Source organism: Epinephelus moara, chromosome 4 (assembly GCF_006386435.1).
Source record: "Epinephelus moara isolate mb chromosome 4, YSFRI_EMoa_1.0, whole genome shotgun sequence".
Lineage (NCBI taxonomy): Eukaryota > Metazoa > Chordata > Actinopteri > Perciformes > Serranidae > Epinephelus > Epinephelus moara.
In genome coordinates, this window is record NC_065509.1 from 18837038 (window position 1) to 18850394 (window position 13357).

General features: G+C 41.0%; 3 protein-coding genes across 3 annotated transcripts; 2 read left to right on the forward strand and 1 right to left on the reverse strand.

Annotated features, from left to right (window-relative positions):
• Positions 1 to 234: 234 nt before the first annotated feature.
• zgc:174917 (uncharacterized protein LOC565650 homolog) lies at positions 235 to 2707 on the forward strand. Its single transcript, XM_050042484.1, has 7 exons — positions 235 to 383; positions 1061 to 1239; positions 1458 to 1695; positions 1781 to 1872; positions 2036 to 2175; positions 2260 to 2364; positions 2464 to 2707. The coding sequence occupies exons 2-7, from the start codon at positions 1110 to 1112 to the stop codon at positions 2548 to 2550; spliced, it is 792 nt and encodes a 263-aa protein (XP_049898441.1). The 5' UTR covers positions 235 to 383; positions 1061 to 1109; the 3' UTR covers positions 2551 to 2707.
• A 1734-nt stretch (positions 2708 to 4441) lies between these two features.
• si:ch211-153b23.5 (uncharacterized protein LOC321177 homolog) lies at positions 4442 to 6278 on the reverse strand. Its single transcript, XM_050042160.1, has 5 exons — positions 6142 to 6278; positions 5584 to 5696; positions 5169 to 5340; positions 4869 to 5070; positions 4442 to 4782 (listed from the first exon to the last, which is right to left on the reverse strand). Exons 2-5 carry the CDS (start codon positions 5689 to 5691, stop codon positions 4590 to 4592), a joined length of 675 nt encoding a protein of 224 aa, XP_049898117.1. The 5' UTR covers positions 5692 to 5696; positions 6142 to 6278; the 3' UTR covers positions 4442 to 4589.
• A 671-nt stretch (positions 6279 to 6949) lies between these two features.
• si:ch211-153b23.4 (uncharacterized protein LOC335392 homolog) lies at positions 6950 to 12060 on the forward strand. Its single transcript, XM_050042105.1, has 9 exons — positions 6950 to 7011; positions 8315 to 8428; positions 8547 to 10220; positions 10314 to 10413; positions 10497 to 10645; positions 10761 to 10873; positions 10965 to 11054; positions 11138 to 11260; positions 11360 to 12060. The coding sequence occupies exons 1-9, from the start codon at positions 6957 to 6959 to the stop codon at positions 11564 to 11566; spliced, it is 2625 nt and encodes an 874-aa protein (XP_049898062.1). The 5' UTR covers positions 6950 to 6956; the 3' UTR covers positions 11567 to 12060.
• Positions 12061 to 13357: the final 1297 nt, after the last annotated feature.

Sequence of the window (13357 nt, forward strand, 5' to 3'; positions counted from 1 at the left end):
AAAACATAGTTCACATTGTAACTGGAGATAACACAAGCCTGGCGTGTAGCTGCTGAAAAGAAAAGGTATCATGTTATTGCAGTGAATAAACGTCCACCACACCCGGACTGCAGAGCAATACAGAGGCAGGGTGCGTCACAGAGTCACGGGTTTTTCCTGTTAAATTAGTTTTCTTTAAGATATGAAAGTGTGATGTCATTTGAGCACACGAGAAAATGGTTGGTTAGACCCGCATGACAGCACATGAGAAACTGTAAGATATTAAGGAAGAGGAATTTCCAGAAGGTGCTACGTGCAGTATATAATGGTTGCCACAGGGGAGCTTGGCAGCATCCAAAGTCCAGACTCACAGAGAGAGGAGGAGAAGACTGAACAGCAGACAGGTATGGACACAATATGATACTTACTGCAGGTGTAGTTACTTTGCAGATGAAAATATATATAAATAAATGTGCATAAAGTTAAACTAACAGCATATAATCTTTATGAAGTGATAGATAGAACTTAAAAATACTGCTTATGTGTTTATACAGTCATTTTTAGTGATTTAAAACGTCACTCTCAATGTTTTTTTCCACTGTGGTGTTGCCAGTTTTATCTTATAATTAGGCTTTAAGTCAGTTTTGCATCACTGCAGGTCGAGTGCTTATGTTCAGGATCAGGGAGGCTAAAGGACAGTTTTCAGTCTTTACCTTTTCCACTGTGTTGAGTGTAATGTTTGGTCAACAGATCTTACATCTTACAAGTAAACTCTTAACATAGAATAGATTGGTGTAGTCAGCAGGGTTAATTTTAACTAAATTTTAATTAAAATTTGGTCTTATAGGGCATGAAGAACAAGGTGGTGCTCAGTGCGACCCAAATAAATGTGGTTAGATGTTTTTTTTCCCCATCAGGCCAGCTGGGTCAGCATGCTCTTTTTTTAATGTCTGCACTCTGCATAAATTAAAATTGGACTTGTCTCAAAACCTAGATTGAAAATGCAATGTCAGACAGAATATTGACTATATTTAAACCTAACCTTTTCCTCTATTTTCCTGCCTCTACCCTCCACCACAAGTTTGGAAGAAGAGAGCCCGAGGCATCAGCAGTGCAACTGTCCAACAGAGATGAATACATCCACGGCTAAACTGCAGGAGATCTACAACCAGCGGGGCTTTCTCTCTGCGCTGCCTGTGTTGAATGAGACTGAGCTGAGGGAGGCCAAACACGCCTTTTCTGAGCTGGAGAGGGAATTTGGTAAACAGCACTGAAAGATAAGGGAGGATGAAGAGAAAGAATGCAGTACTGAGTGACAGTAATAACTAATAAGATCAAATTTAGTTGTCAGGAATGTGGCTTTGTGTGCAATATAGACTCAAATATCACATTCACTTTCCATGTTTTTGTGTGAAGTGTGTCTGTCTTGTTTAATGAGTGCCAGCGAGTGAGTATATTATGTGCTCGTGTGTTCCCAGGTGAGGAGTACACCTCGTACAGCCTCCACAATGTTCACATGCAGTATCCGTGGGTGAGGGACCTGACCAAACATCCTAAAATCATACAAGTGGTCAAAGCAGTCCTGGGCCCTGATGTCATCCTGCTGGACTCTCGCTTCATCTGTAAATACCCAGCACTCAAACCCGACGTCGAGGAGAGCAAAGAAGGAGAAACTAAACCTGGACTTCCATATGTGGCCTGGCACCAGGATATGAGGTAGATTCATGTACTGGAAAAAAACACGGAGAGGTTTAGTTTTGCTTCATTTTGTCTTTATTAACTGTAATTGTTTCGGTGACAGGTATTGGGGTATTGCTGGTGGCCCTGTTCTCTCTGTGTGGCTCGCTTTAGATGACTCACTGCAAGAGAATGGCGCCCTTCAGGTCATCCCAGGTACCTCAGCTACTCATGTCTGCTGCAAGTTTATACCTGGTTGGACATTAGTTTGGAAAAGCAGCACAAGAGCTTGTCTTTACTTCCACCAAATACTATATGAGTGTTCAACAGCCAATAACCTGCTTCACTGAGCTGAACTGTTTGTCTCTGTGCCCTGCAGGTAGCCACTGCGCTGGCATGTTGCCCCATCGCCAAGCCACCCGCCCTGGAAACATGCTGTCGGTCAATCAGGAGATCCCAGAGGAGCTGGTGCAGGCTGATGAGGCTGTGTTGTGCCCTCTGTTAGCTGGGCAGATGTCTGTGAGTTTTGTTTTGTTTGTTTTGAACACAGGATTATGAGTATGTTTGAGTATAAGGTGAATTAATTTGGATTTATTTTAACAGATTCATGACGGACTCCTCGTCCATGCCAGTGATGCCAACACATCTCAGAAGAGGCGCTGTGGATTTGTGATCCGTTACGTTCCCACCTGTGCATATCCCATACAGGTGAGACAAACATGATTATAGATTTATTGCTGGGTTTGTGCAGGTGCAAGTTTCACAGACTCACAGTGTATTGATCCTGATTCTTTTTGTTGCTGTTAGGATCCTGATCGTCCCAGGAAGTTTGCTGCGACAGAGTTAGCCTGTGGAACGGATGGGTTCAATAATTTCTCCAACAAAACCACATAAATACTTCCTGGATTCGTCCTACATGCAACAACAGTTACTTGTACACTTTACTAGAATATTTTATAGTTACCCCAAATTGTACTAAATTGCAAAGTATTGAAATGTATCAACTGTCAATAGATGATCAATAAATAATATATTGTTTTAATGTACAAAATGTGTGGACATTGTATTATGCCATATATGCATTTAACTGTTATAAACTGCTTTAAAATTAATGTCAAAGCATCCTGACACTGGTCAGTCAGCAAATCTCAGTTTTGCAGTTACACTTAAATTGTCTTTACATCTTCACTAAAAGGTATTGGAATAGAGTTATATACTTTATTATTAGGATTTGGTGATACAAATCCTCAAAATCCAACAGCAGTCATTTCGTCACAGCTTGTTTTCGTGTGAATTTGTAAAATATCTACCTGTAAAATCAAAGTTAATTAGGGGATTCAAGACTTTACATTTTAGGGAGGTGTATTAGATTGCTAATGCAGTAGATTTTTATAAAACAGACTGCAGTCCATGAATTCATTATTTCTTACCCAAAGCACTGCTCCACTTCAAGTTTGTCTTTTCACATATTTGATGCACCAAAGTTGTCAAAATGTAGCACAGTGACATTCAGAATATTTTCCTTTTAACAACTGAAAAAAGTTCTACTGTTCTGGGTGACAGTAATTTATTAATTCTTGTGAGGAAATCTTAGTTTATCCAAGTGGATTTCACAAACACAGAAAACCAGTGCAGTTCCAAAGTCAGATATGTTAATCACCTAAATATTACAGTAAATCAAGTAAGTCAGGCATGTCTGAAGTCTGGTGGACCAAATTTAAAATGTTTTTTTACCAGGCTATGTGTGGCCCACCACTCAATACTAGTTCATCAAGCAAGTTTACTTTGCATTTTTTCTGTTCACCTCACAATGGCAGCACTATCAAACAGTTTGAAAACATGCACCAGGTAGGAACTACTATGGCGGAACTAATCTGTTTTCATAAACGGACGGTAAACAAGCAGCATGTACTTCCTGCAAGACATGGCCTCAGCAAAGAAGTTAAAGTCGACGGCAAAGGCTGAAGCTTGCAGGGGTGGTGGGAAGTTGAATACTTTTTAACTGATAGAGGAAATAGTTGTGTTTGTCTCATTATATGTGAGTTTTTAGTTTTTTTAATAATCCATATGATGCATGAAGCAGCTGGCCCCTAGGTGTTTTTTAAATTATCTAATCTGGCCCAAATTCAAAAAAGTTTGGACACTCCTGATGTAAGGCTTTGGAGGGTAGAAATTTTCATTCGCCATTCACATGCATCTCCATGCTGTTCCTGTTTGGCTAACAAACTGTACAGGTAGAGCACAGGTGGATCTCTGCCAGGACAAGGTCTTGAAACATGACTTAGTAGTGTTGTCACGATATTAAAATTTCTACCTTCAATACAAAACCTTGAAAAATATCAATATTTGATACTGTTTTCAATACAGTGGGGAAAAATTTACATTGAGGACATACAAGTTAAAATTCATATTAAATGATAAATACAACAAGGCAACAACATGACAACGATGACTTTTCTTTTCTTGGTTAGTCGTAGAGAACAGCAGAATGACTGTAGTAAACATCAGCAATAATTGAGAGTGAGAGTGCAGCTGACTGCTGTACTGATACTGCCAAAAAAGAGTACTGAAACCGTTTCAAATATTTAGACTAGATATGTATCAGTAAATTGATTTTTTGACAACATTTCAGTGAACTTAAAAATCATCTGTTTATTAAACCAAGGTCTCTTTATGTTCACACAATATGCAGTATATATGTGTCTGTGAATACTACCCCACAAATGTTATGTTGTGGATTTTTTCATTTCATTGTTAAATTTTCATTAAAAGAACAATTGCAAAATTGTAATTCGTAGAGTGACTTTTATTGAAAGTATGAAAACAACACATTGACAGTATAACATCAGACAAGTGCTGAGGGATAAGTGCTATGACTACAGTGCTACAATCTGCTTGTACAGACAAACATCCAGTATGTAATTAGAGACTTTTTAAGCCAGTTTCAGTGTCTCGTTAACCATAACTCCTATTCCATCAAAGATAGTATGAATGGGAGCATTGCACATGAATGCACAGGTGGACACCAGCTTGTTTTTGACGTCAACGTGTGCTTTCTCCACATCAGTGTTGACATGCTTGCAGCCCATCTCCTTCATGGCGCCGGCTGTCTGAGCGTACGGCCACCTAAAGATGAAAAGACAAAGTTAGAACTGCTGGTGGATTTATTTTAACCCTAACGACATCCCATGGTGACAAACGAGGCCACACACTTTTCACACTCTTTGTCCTGTCCCACAGTGAGTTCACAGCCAGGCAGGATTTTGGCAGCGAGGACAGGGGCGATGCAGCACATGCCCAGCGGCTTTCCGGCTTTGTGGAAAGCCTTGATGAGCTTCTCCACATGTGGCTGGATGGTGCAGCCCTTATTCTTCACTGCCCAGTCACTCAAGTTTTTAGCCACACCAAAGCCCCCTGAATGAGAGCACACAGGATTCATTTAAGTTTTCACAAAAGAGGAAGTGGAAATTATTTGACTCTGTGGCATGTATTCATAGCTGGGTCAGCCGTACCTGGGATGATGGCGGCGTCAAATGCTGAAACATCTAGCTTGTCCAGATCAGTCACTTCACCCCTGGCGATGCGGGCACTTTCCTGCAGGGTGTTTCTCTTCTCCTCTGTAGGCTTCCCATCACAGTGATTCACAACATGCATCTGATCTGTATTGGGGGCAAACATCTGCACCTGAAATGAAGAATGCCAAGTTAGCCTCTGTAGCTAAGATCTTTTTGCAGTTGAAATAAAGGCCGACTGTATATCAGCGGGTCAGGAACATGACAGTGCTCTTGTTTTGCTAGGTAAATGGACATAAACATAGACATGAAAGCTGCAATGTCCCTCTACATGGGACTGGATCCAGAAGTTTTACATAAATAAAAAAATAATTACACTACAATAAGTTTACTTCTTGTCTTTTCCTGCTCTTACTTTTGCTCCAGCCCGACTCAGATGGACGAGGACAGCCGAGGCCTCATGGATCTCTGTGCCATCATAGACTCCACAGCCTGAAAGAATAACTGCAACCCGCTTTGCCATGGTTCCTATAAAACACACAGATGAGATATACTTTTAATTAGTTTGACATTATAAAGTGTGTATTCCTTTCCCGATCAGACATAAAGAATGCTGCACCTGAGCCACCTGTTGCATATGTTTATATAAAAACTGTACAAAGCCAGGTGAAAGCGGAGTCCAAGGAGTGCTGCTGCTGCTGCTGCTGCTAGGTTACACTGTTGACACCAGGTTACAGGAAGAGGCTGGAGTATACTGCACAAGACCCCACTAGTCTAAATAAATACGCACCACTGTAAAAGGAGTATTTATCAGAAGTATTTCACCATGTCCCTCGTGCACTTTGCGATGCTACTTTGCCTTTAATCCTGACATTATCATCCAAAATCAACATGTTTGTTCGTAAAATATCAGTAGAGAGCTCTGGCTAAGTTAAGATGGCAGAAGTGAAGACAGAGTGGAGATATATCTCACCTTGTGTACGTGGAGTAGGTGGCCTGGCTGTGTGTGATCGAGCAGTTCAGCAGAGGTGTGCAGGCTGAACTCTGAAGCAGATTCTTTATAGTCCTGCCCACCTCTCTGTCTCCTCCCATAACCTGCTGTCCAGAAAAGCTGACATCATGCACCTTGAGAGGTAACCGGTAACACTGTGTGGTCAGTGTTGGGAATAAAATGCTGAATCATTCCTGCTGTTTTTAACAAGAAAAGTGATGCAATGAGGAAACATTTGGATTACACGATTAGTTTATTTTACAGGGTTGTTCCTCTTTGTTTGAGAATGTTTAAAAAATAAAAAAACTGGATATTTTTTTCTTTAAATAAAACAAATTTGCATGCTCTAACTTTTGAATGTTTTTATAGATAAATAAAGAGGCACGCTTAAAGAAAATGGTGCTTTAAGTATGATAAAAATATGAGTTTTGTCTTATTTGCATTTTATGGAGCACAGTTGGGGGGAAGAAAAATAATACACAAGTTACATAAATCAGCAGATGTGTGCTATATGAATTTAATAGTAAATAATAGCCTTCATGAAATTACGATGATATTTTATACAAGGACTATTAGTTTTCATATTTCATTTTAAGTTCCTCATCAACTTACATTCTTAGTCACACGATTTGCGGGATCATTTTCGGAGTATTTTTCCTCTCCTGTGACGTACCTTCTCTCCGGTTTTTCCCAGTGAGGCGCCGCTCAGGTTTCTCCTGTGTGCTGACGTCACACGCAGCGGTATAAAAGCCAGCCTCACGTCCACACAGAAGTACTCCTGTTATCCTCCTTCTGCTATGGCAAGAGTCAACTCACTACATGTGTCCGTCGGCATACTTGGCATCTCCGGCGGTAAGCCTTTATTTACATACACCAGTTACCATATTTTGAAAAGTCTACTCTCTGCTGTTGTTCTTTCATTACCTGTCATCATGAATATCATATAACTGTATGCTAAAAAAAAAAACTAAAGTAACATCATAAATAAGACCTGTGTTTTCTAACCTCTGAAACCTAGACACTAAAATCAGAAACCAGCTGTGTTAGTGGTGGTAGTTAAATGTCATGGTGATATACAGGTCAGGTTAATGGGACACTTTTTGGTAGATTACCAAGAAATCCACTTAAAATTCCGCAGACTACCTTAAGTGATACTTTATAGAGCTTGTTATGAATCTCTACTATATTTCTATAATGAAAATATGTCAACAAGTAAAATAACTGAGAAACGTTAGACCTTTAAACACATCACCTTTAAACAACTGCGATGATATGTTCAGGTACAATGGGACAACTAGAAAGGTAAAATGGGACATTCATGTTTGTTTGTTTTTTTAATGGTTAAATCCATGTATCAGTTCAGACATTAATTTATTAAATCATGAATGTAACCTGTGGCTATTCATTAAAAAAGAATGTGTAAAAATGATGGCTAATTCTGGACTGTTGTTACTGGCGACTGGCGTGGACTCACTGCATCATCTTGAATATATTTTAAGTGACAAAAAATGGTGCCTGGTAGCTTAAAAACATACTGGGTCACCTCAGAAAAATATCCAAATTTTACCTGAATGCATTAAGTACTGCATCAAAACATTTTTCCATAAAGAGTTCAGTGTATTGTGAAAATATTTTGACTGTAAGTTTAACAGATAATAAAATGAGACACCCCACAATTGTTGTTATACCTTTATTGTTTTAGCTGCAGTGCTCTTATGACCAGAATGAGAAAATAAACATGTCACATTTTTTTGTATTATTTTTGCTCTGCCCATCCCAGTTATCTCAGAATATTGTTTCAAAGCACATTTGCAGTATAAGTGAAATAACATGTTTGGTGACTAGCTGCTAATATTTACATATGTAAAATCTTATTTGTCTCATTTTACCTGATGTCCCAAATTACCTAACGTCACTACTTTAAAAATTGGCATATTAGTCTTGTATAAATTTTAAAAAGCATGTTCTTTGTTTTTGAAATTGAAATCTAAGAGAGGGAAGACAGTTGTTATTAAATTAATAATTACCTACATCAAATCTGTAAATTAAAACAATCAAAATGTTGTAACATGGTTGCTACATTTTGTGTTTGTTTTGTTTGTTTGTCTGTTTTTGCCAGTAAAAGATAGATAATGTGTTATGTTTTGACTCATAGGCTCTCTCCTGCTGTTGGTGAACAACTATGCCAGCTCACCTGAAAAAGACTTCATCCCCCATACTGCACTGGGGGTTCTGCTGCTCATCATTGCAGCCCTCTTAGCTTATGCAGGTTAATTTTGATAATTGTTTATTATAAGTTTTTTTAAATTAATTCATTTGTAGTATTCATTGATGCACTCTCGTGTAAACCTCACGCTCCTCTGCTCTGTTCACTCTCTGTCTCTCAGGTATCCGTCGCAGTCTGTCCCACGCCCAGCTGTTTTCCACTCTGTGTCTGACTGTCTCCGCTCTGTGGTGTGGTTCAGGTCTGGTGTACATCCTGGTGGGGCAGAGGGTGCTGCAGCCCACAGAGCTGAGATCCTCTCTGGTCCCTGGCCTGGCAGCATTTACCTTAGCCCTGCTCGTCATCGGCGGCGCAGCAGTCGTAGCAAAGAAAGCAGTTCTATTTGTCATCGCTGTCAGCATTAGCTTAGCATGTGCCCATCAAATCGCTGGTTTGTCAGCTGCAGGTTTTGGTCAGTCTGCCACAGCTGCTAACTACCTGCTTGTCTGTCTGGTGGGTGTTTACTTTGGTTTTGGACGTCTGCTGTCCACCGTCACTCATGGTAAAGTGGAGCCTCCAGGAACGGGCCTGAAGAAGAAAGCTGAGCTGGAAACAGAGCAGAGTCAGGGGTGTGGCGATGCAGTGTCAGTGGGCCTGGTGATGAACTTGCTGTCTGCCTCTGTGTTAGCCTGTCCTCTGTTAGGCGTGGTCCCCCAGCTCTCTTACGGTCACGTCCCCTGGCTGTGGACAGCTGGAGTCTTCCAGCTTGGCATGTGTGTCCTCTTCTACCGAGCCATGGACACACTAGCTGCCACTTTTTATGGCTTCACTGCTCTGCTGAAATTTGCAGAGGGCTACAGTGCGCTCCTATCATTCTACCAAATTCAGCCTTTCTCCCCTGTTCCCTTCCCTGTTGTCTTCTCTGTGCTTTTCTCCATCCTGGCTCTCTTCAGCTGTCAGAAGAGCTTGCTGGAGGGGCTCTACCAGTTGTTCTTTGCAGCTTATTGTATTGCAATCGCAGCCCAGCCTCAAGGCTTCTTCCAAGGAGGCACACAGGGTGTACAGGGAGCTATATTTGTATTCACTGCCGGCATGCTTTTAATTACCACATTCAACATGGTCTCCACTACAAAGATTCCCACAGGGTCAGGCTGTTTCAAGGCTTTAGTAAGCAGGATGCAGGGTCTTACTCTCAGAGCCCATGATAAGGAGCTACATGCGCCTCACCTGGGCTACTCTAAGTACGCTGATGCAGAGGTGTTAAGTCTCGCCTGCAGTGTGCTGGCTGCTTTTGCCATCACAGCCACAGTTCGTGGAGATCCTCTGTCTGTGCTGGTTCTGCCCTGGGTGGTGGTGGCCGGAGGGGTGCTCCAGCTGCTCTGCGGCTCAGTGGCCTTTGCTCGAGGTAAAACCTTTGAAAGCACAGTTTTTATTCTGTACGGAGTGATGTGGGCAGTGTGGGGGTTGACACGGTATGGCGGCCTGTATGGTGAAACCAGAAGCTTTAATGTGGCTGTCGGGATCATTAGCTTCATGCTGTTTAACTGTTTAGTGACAGCTGCAGCGCTGTTTCTAAATGTGGCCTGGTTTTGTTACGCCCTCACCTTCCAGCTCATCCTGATTAGCTTCCTGCTGGATGCAGTAGGTGCACTGCCGTATGGTTACGACATAGGAGTCACCATCATCTTCGGTCTCGTCAGTTTTTATTGTTTCCTTGCGCACATTTTCAACAGCACCTTCCAGTCCCCTCAGATCCCCTTAGGAAAACCTTTAGTCAAACTGAGCGGGGTTGGGGGAGGCGCCGATATCTGTCCACATTTACCAGCCCGCAAAGCCACGTCTGTGCAGCAGATTGCAGGTGAGAATCTGTTAAAGAAACCAATGTTGATATAAGAAAACACACACATTTGTTTGTATACTTGATGTATTTTTCTTCTTTGTCCATCTGCAGAAATCATGAAAAATGGTGGCATATGTGGAATGCCTACTGACACCGTCTACGTGCTGGTGGCAGCTTGCAACAGGCCTGACGCAGTCATCAAAGCTTACAAGTGAGTTTTCATGAGTGTGTCTTTATCTGCATTCATTTATTGATTCAATCCCATTACTCCCTAACTGCTGTGTCTGACCTCAGGGTGAAGAAGCAGGCGCAGGACCGACCCATGTCCCTCTGGATCTCCTCCATCAAGCAGCTGGAGCCGGTGCGACACCTGCTGAGCCCTCTGCTCCTGGACTTCATGGAGGCTGCGTGGCCCTCCTCCATTAGCATGGTTATACCCAGAGGTGTGTGTGTGTGTGTGTGTGTATGTGCGAGATTGTGTGTGTATGCCTGTGTGGGTGCCTCATGTTGCATGATGAGGGTTTTATGATCATCACATTGGTTTCTTGGCTCATGCAGGCCCGTGGATGGACACTTTTGGTTTAGGAGATGCTGCCAAACACATTGGGACTCCACAAAGCATTGCAATCAGAAACCCAGACTGCTCTGTGGCCACACACCTCATTAATCTGGTAAGGACTGTGGGAATGAATCACTACAAAGTCTTAAAGTGAGTGAAACTAACTTTAAAATTTAATAAATACAACAACCTTTCTCTTGCAGGTGGGGCCCATCGCTGTGACCTCAGCCAACCCCACAGGCGAGGCAGACACAACTCACCACAACCAAGTTTACGCCAAGCTGGGCAAAAAGGTGAGGACAGTATTTCAGTGTTATTAAATACAAGAGGCACTGGGGTTTTATTTTTTGCAATAAACTACATTTTGCTTGGTTAGGTGGATGGAGTGTTATGTGACGGACCCTCTCCAGAGAACATTGCATCTACTGTGGTCGACTGCACCAAGATTGAATCAGGACATATTGGTTTCTTCAGAGTGGGTCTCATTCCTAAATCTAAGGTAATATAAACATCCCCTCTTGTTGTTTTCATTCTAAACACTTTAAGGTCAGTGTATGCTTACACTCATACCTGCCGCTTTTGTTTGTGTGCTTTGAAGGTTCTTCAGATCTTTGAGGAGGTTCAGAAGCGGCACAGACAGGGGCAGATAAATCCCGCTTTTGAATATGAACTGCACCTGTCAGATGCACAAAGGGACAAAAGTTCAGGAGACGATGACACATCAGAGTCGGGAAGAGGAAGTGAAAACTCAACACCATCCACAGTTTCACCTGAACAAAGTCCGGTCTTCAGGAATGGGTCATAGTATCAACAGGCAGCATAAAGATGTCGCCAAATGTAACATAAATACAGATAAACAAACACAGCTATTGTTAAACAAAAAAATTCACACACTGATGTAAATTTAATAGTTGCCATATTGTTTGAGTTGACCTTGTGTACCGAGCAAGGTCAACACCACAACCCGCTCACGTCAAGGTGTTTTATGGTGGCCATGTTTGTCTGTCTATCTAAATGTTTTTTGCAGGGCAAACTTTTTATTGGTGTGAAATGTCTGATCATATGCACACAGACGCTAATGCACTGTCACTTGTAATATGACTCGCTGAATAATTTTAATTTATGTTTTGTGCTGTATGTAATATATTTTAAGTTGTATTTTTTAAAATTAATGTACTGTATACATTTATGAAATATACATTAAATTATTTTCAAAAGCAGCTGCAATTATTTACACAAAACTATTTTAATATTTTATTATTAATATATGATTATATGTGTTTTACTCTGTTCTACAAAAGATATTCATAATAAAGGCAAGTATGCCCATTTATAAAATTCATATATGTTATTCCTATGGTTTAGGAGAGTGCAAAAATATTAGTAAACATGAATAACGCTCTCCCAAATCCAAAAACTAGTGTGCTAAAATGCAAATTTATGATGTCATCAAGTCCAAAGTCTGGAGCTGCTCCATATACAATTAATTGGGAAAGAAGTTCTGACTATATGGGTACATTTTCTGTTTCACAACTGAGAACACAACAATATAATAAAGCTCATTTGGGTATAAAAAAAGAAAACAAACATTCTGTTGGTCCCAAAATTGTGGCTTCCATTCATTGTCTATGGAGCAGCTCCAGACTGTATTCCCTATGACATCACAAGTTTGAGACTTACTCAACATGTTGGAATTTTTAATTTAGTTGGTGCCCTTCAAAGGAGTAGGTGCATAAAGAAACAGCCACTATTACCTAATTAAAACTGTCAATGATAATGTGCTTGAAGAGTTTTGTTCCACAATGAGATGAAGCCCACTTGAAAAACGTAAGAACACAGACTCTTTTTCATGCTGGATACTCACTATATTTAAGCAAACTATTTGTTAGCACTGTGAGGTCTTTGTACAGCCAGGAGACATTTAAACAAAAAATAAATATGATAAAATTAGAAATAAATCTGAGAGTTCAATGTGAGATAAAATAATAACATAATAATAGCTGATGATGCCTGACTCAGGTGGAAAACATCTCAATATAGAAAAACAGCATTTTAGAATAATACCCAACATTTGCAAAGCACCTTTCTCAAGAAAGTAAAAAAAGTTAGCATTGTACATGTTTTAAAGGGCCAGTGTGTAAAATGGGTTGAAAACAGTGACATCAGTGGTCAAATTCTAGATTGCAGGGCTCACTCGCTCACCCCTCCCGTCGGGTAAATGATGGTGGCCTCGTAGGGACAAAAAGCCTTGCGCACGAGTTTTTCAGGAGTAGGTCTATCTAGCGAAGAGGTGAATGTTTATTTAGAAATCTAAACCATGTTACGATATTGTAATGAATCCCTCACGAGCAGGAGACCAGAGGAGCGTTCGGGAAAAACGCACTGAGAGCACTCCAGAAACTCCGGTAACACTCCACTCCGTCCCAAACTCTGACTCTTCTAGCGTAACAGNACAAAAAGCCTTGCGCACGAGTTTTTCAGGAGTAGGTCTATCTAGCGAAGAGGTGAATATTTATTTAGAAATCTAAACCATGTTACGATATTGTAATGAATCCCTCACGAGCAGGAGACCAGAGGAGCGTTCGGGAAAAAGGCC

Bases quoted from the DNA above. Each gene is read 5' to 3' on its own strand.
- zgc:174917 (XM_050042484.1), top strand. From the start codon at position 1,110: ATGAATACATCCACGGCTAAACTGCAGGAGATCTACAACCAGCGGGGC. The intron at 1,873-2,035 runs GTACCTCAGCTA...TGTGCCCTGCAG, and splicing joins CGCCCTTCAGGTCATCCCAG to GTAGCCACTGCGCTGGCATG. The intron at 2,365-2,463 runs GTGAGACAAACA...TGTTGCTGTTAG, and splicing joins CCTGTGCATATCCCATACAG to GATCCTGATCGTCCCAGGAA.
- si:ch211-153b23.5 (XM_050042160.1), bottom strand. From the start codon at position 5,691: ATGGCAAAGCGGGTTGCAGTTATTCTTTCAGGCTGTGGAGTCTATGAT. The intron at 5,341-5,583 runs GTAAGAGCAGGA...TCTTCATTTCAG, and splicing joins TGAGTCGGGCTGGAGCAAAA to GTGCAGATGTTTGCCCCCAA. The intron at 5,071-5,168 runs GTACGGCTGACC...GCTCTCATTCAG, and splicing joins TGACGCCGCCATCATCCCAG to GGGGCTTTGGTGTGGCTAAA.
- si:ch211-153b23.4 (XM_050042105.1), top strand. From the start codon at position 6,957: ATGGCAAGAGTCAACTCACTACATGTGTCCGTCGGCATACTTGGCATC. The intron at 10,221-10,313 runs GTGAGAATCTGT...GTCCATCTGCAG, and splicing joins GTCTGTGCAGCAGATTGCAG to AAATCATGAAAAATGGTGGC. The intron at 11,055-11,137 runs GTGAGGACAGTA...TTGCTTGGTTAG, and splicing joins ACGCCAAGCTGGGCAAAAAG to GTGGATGGAGTGTTATGTGA.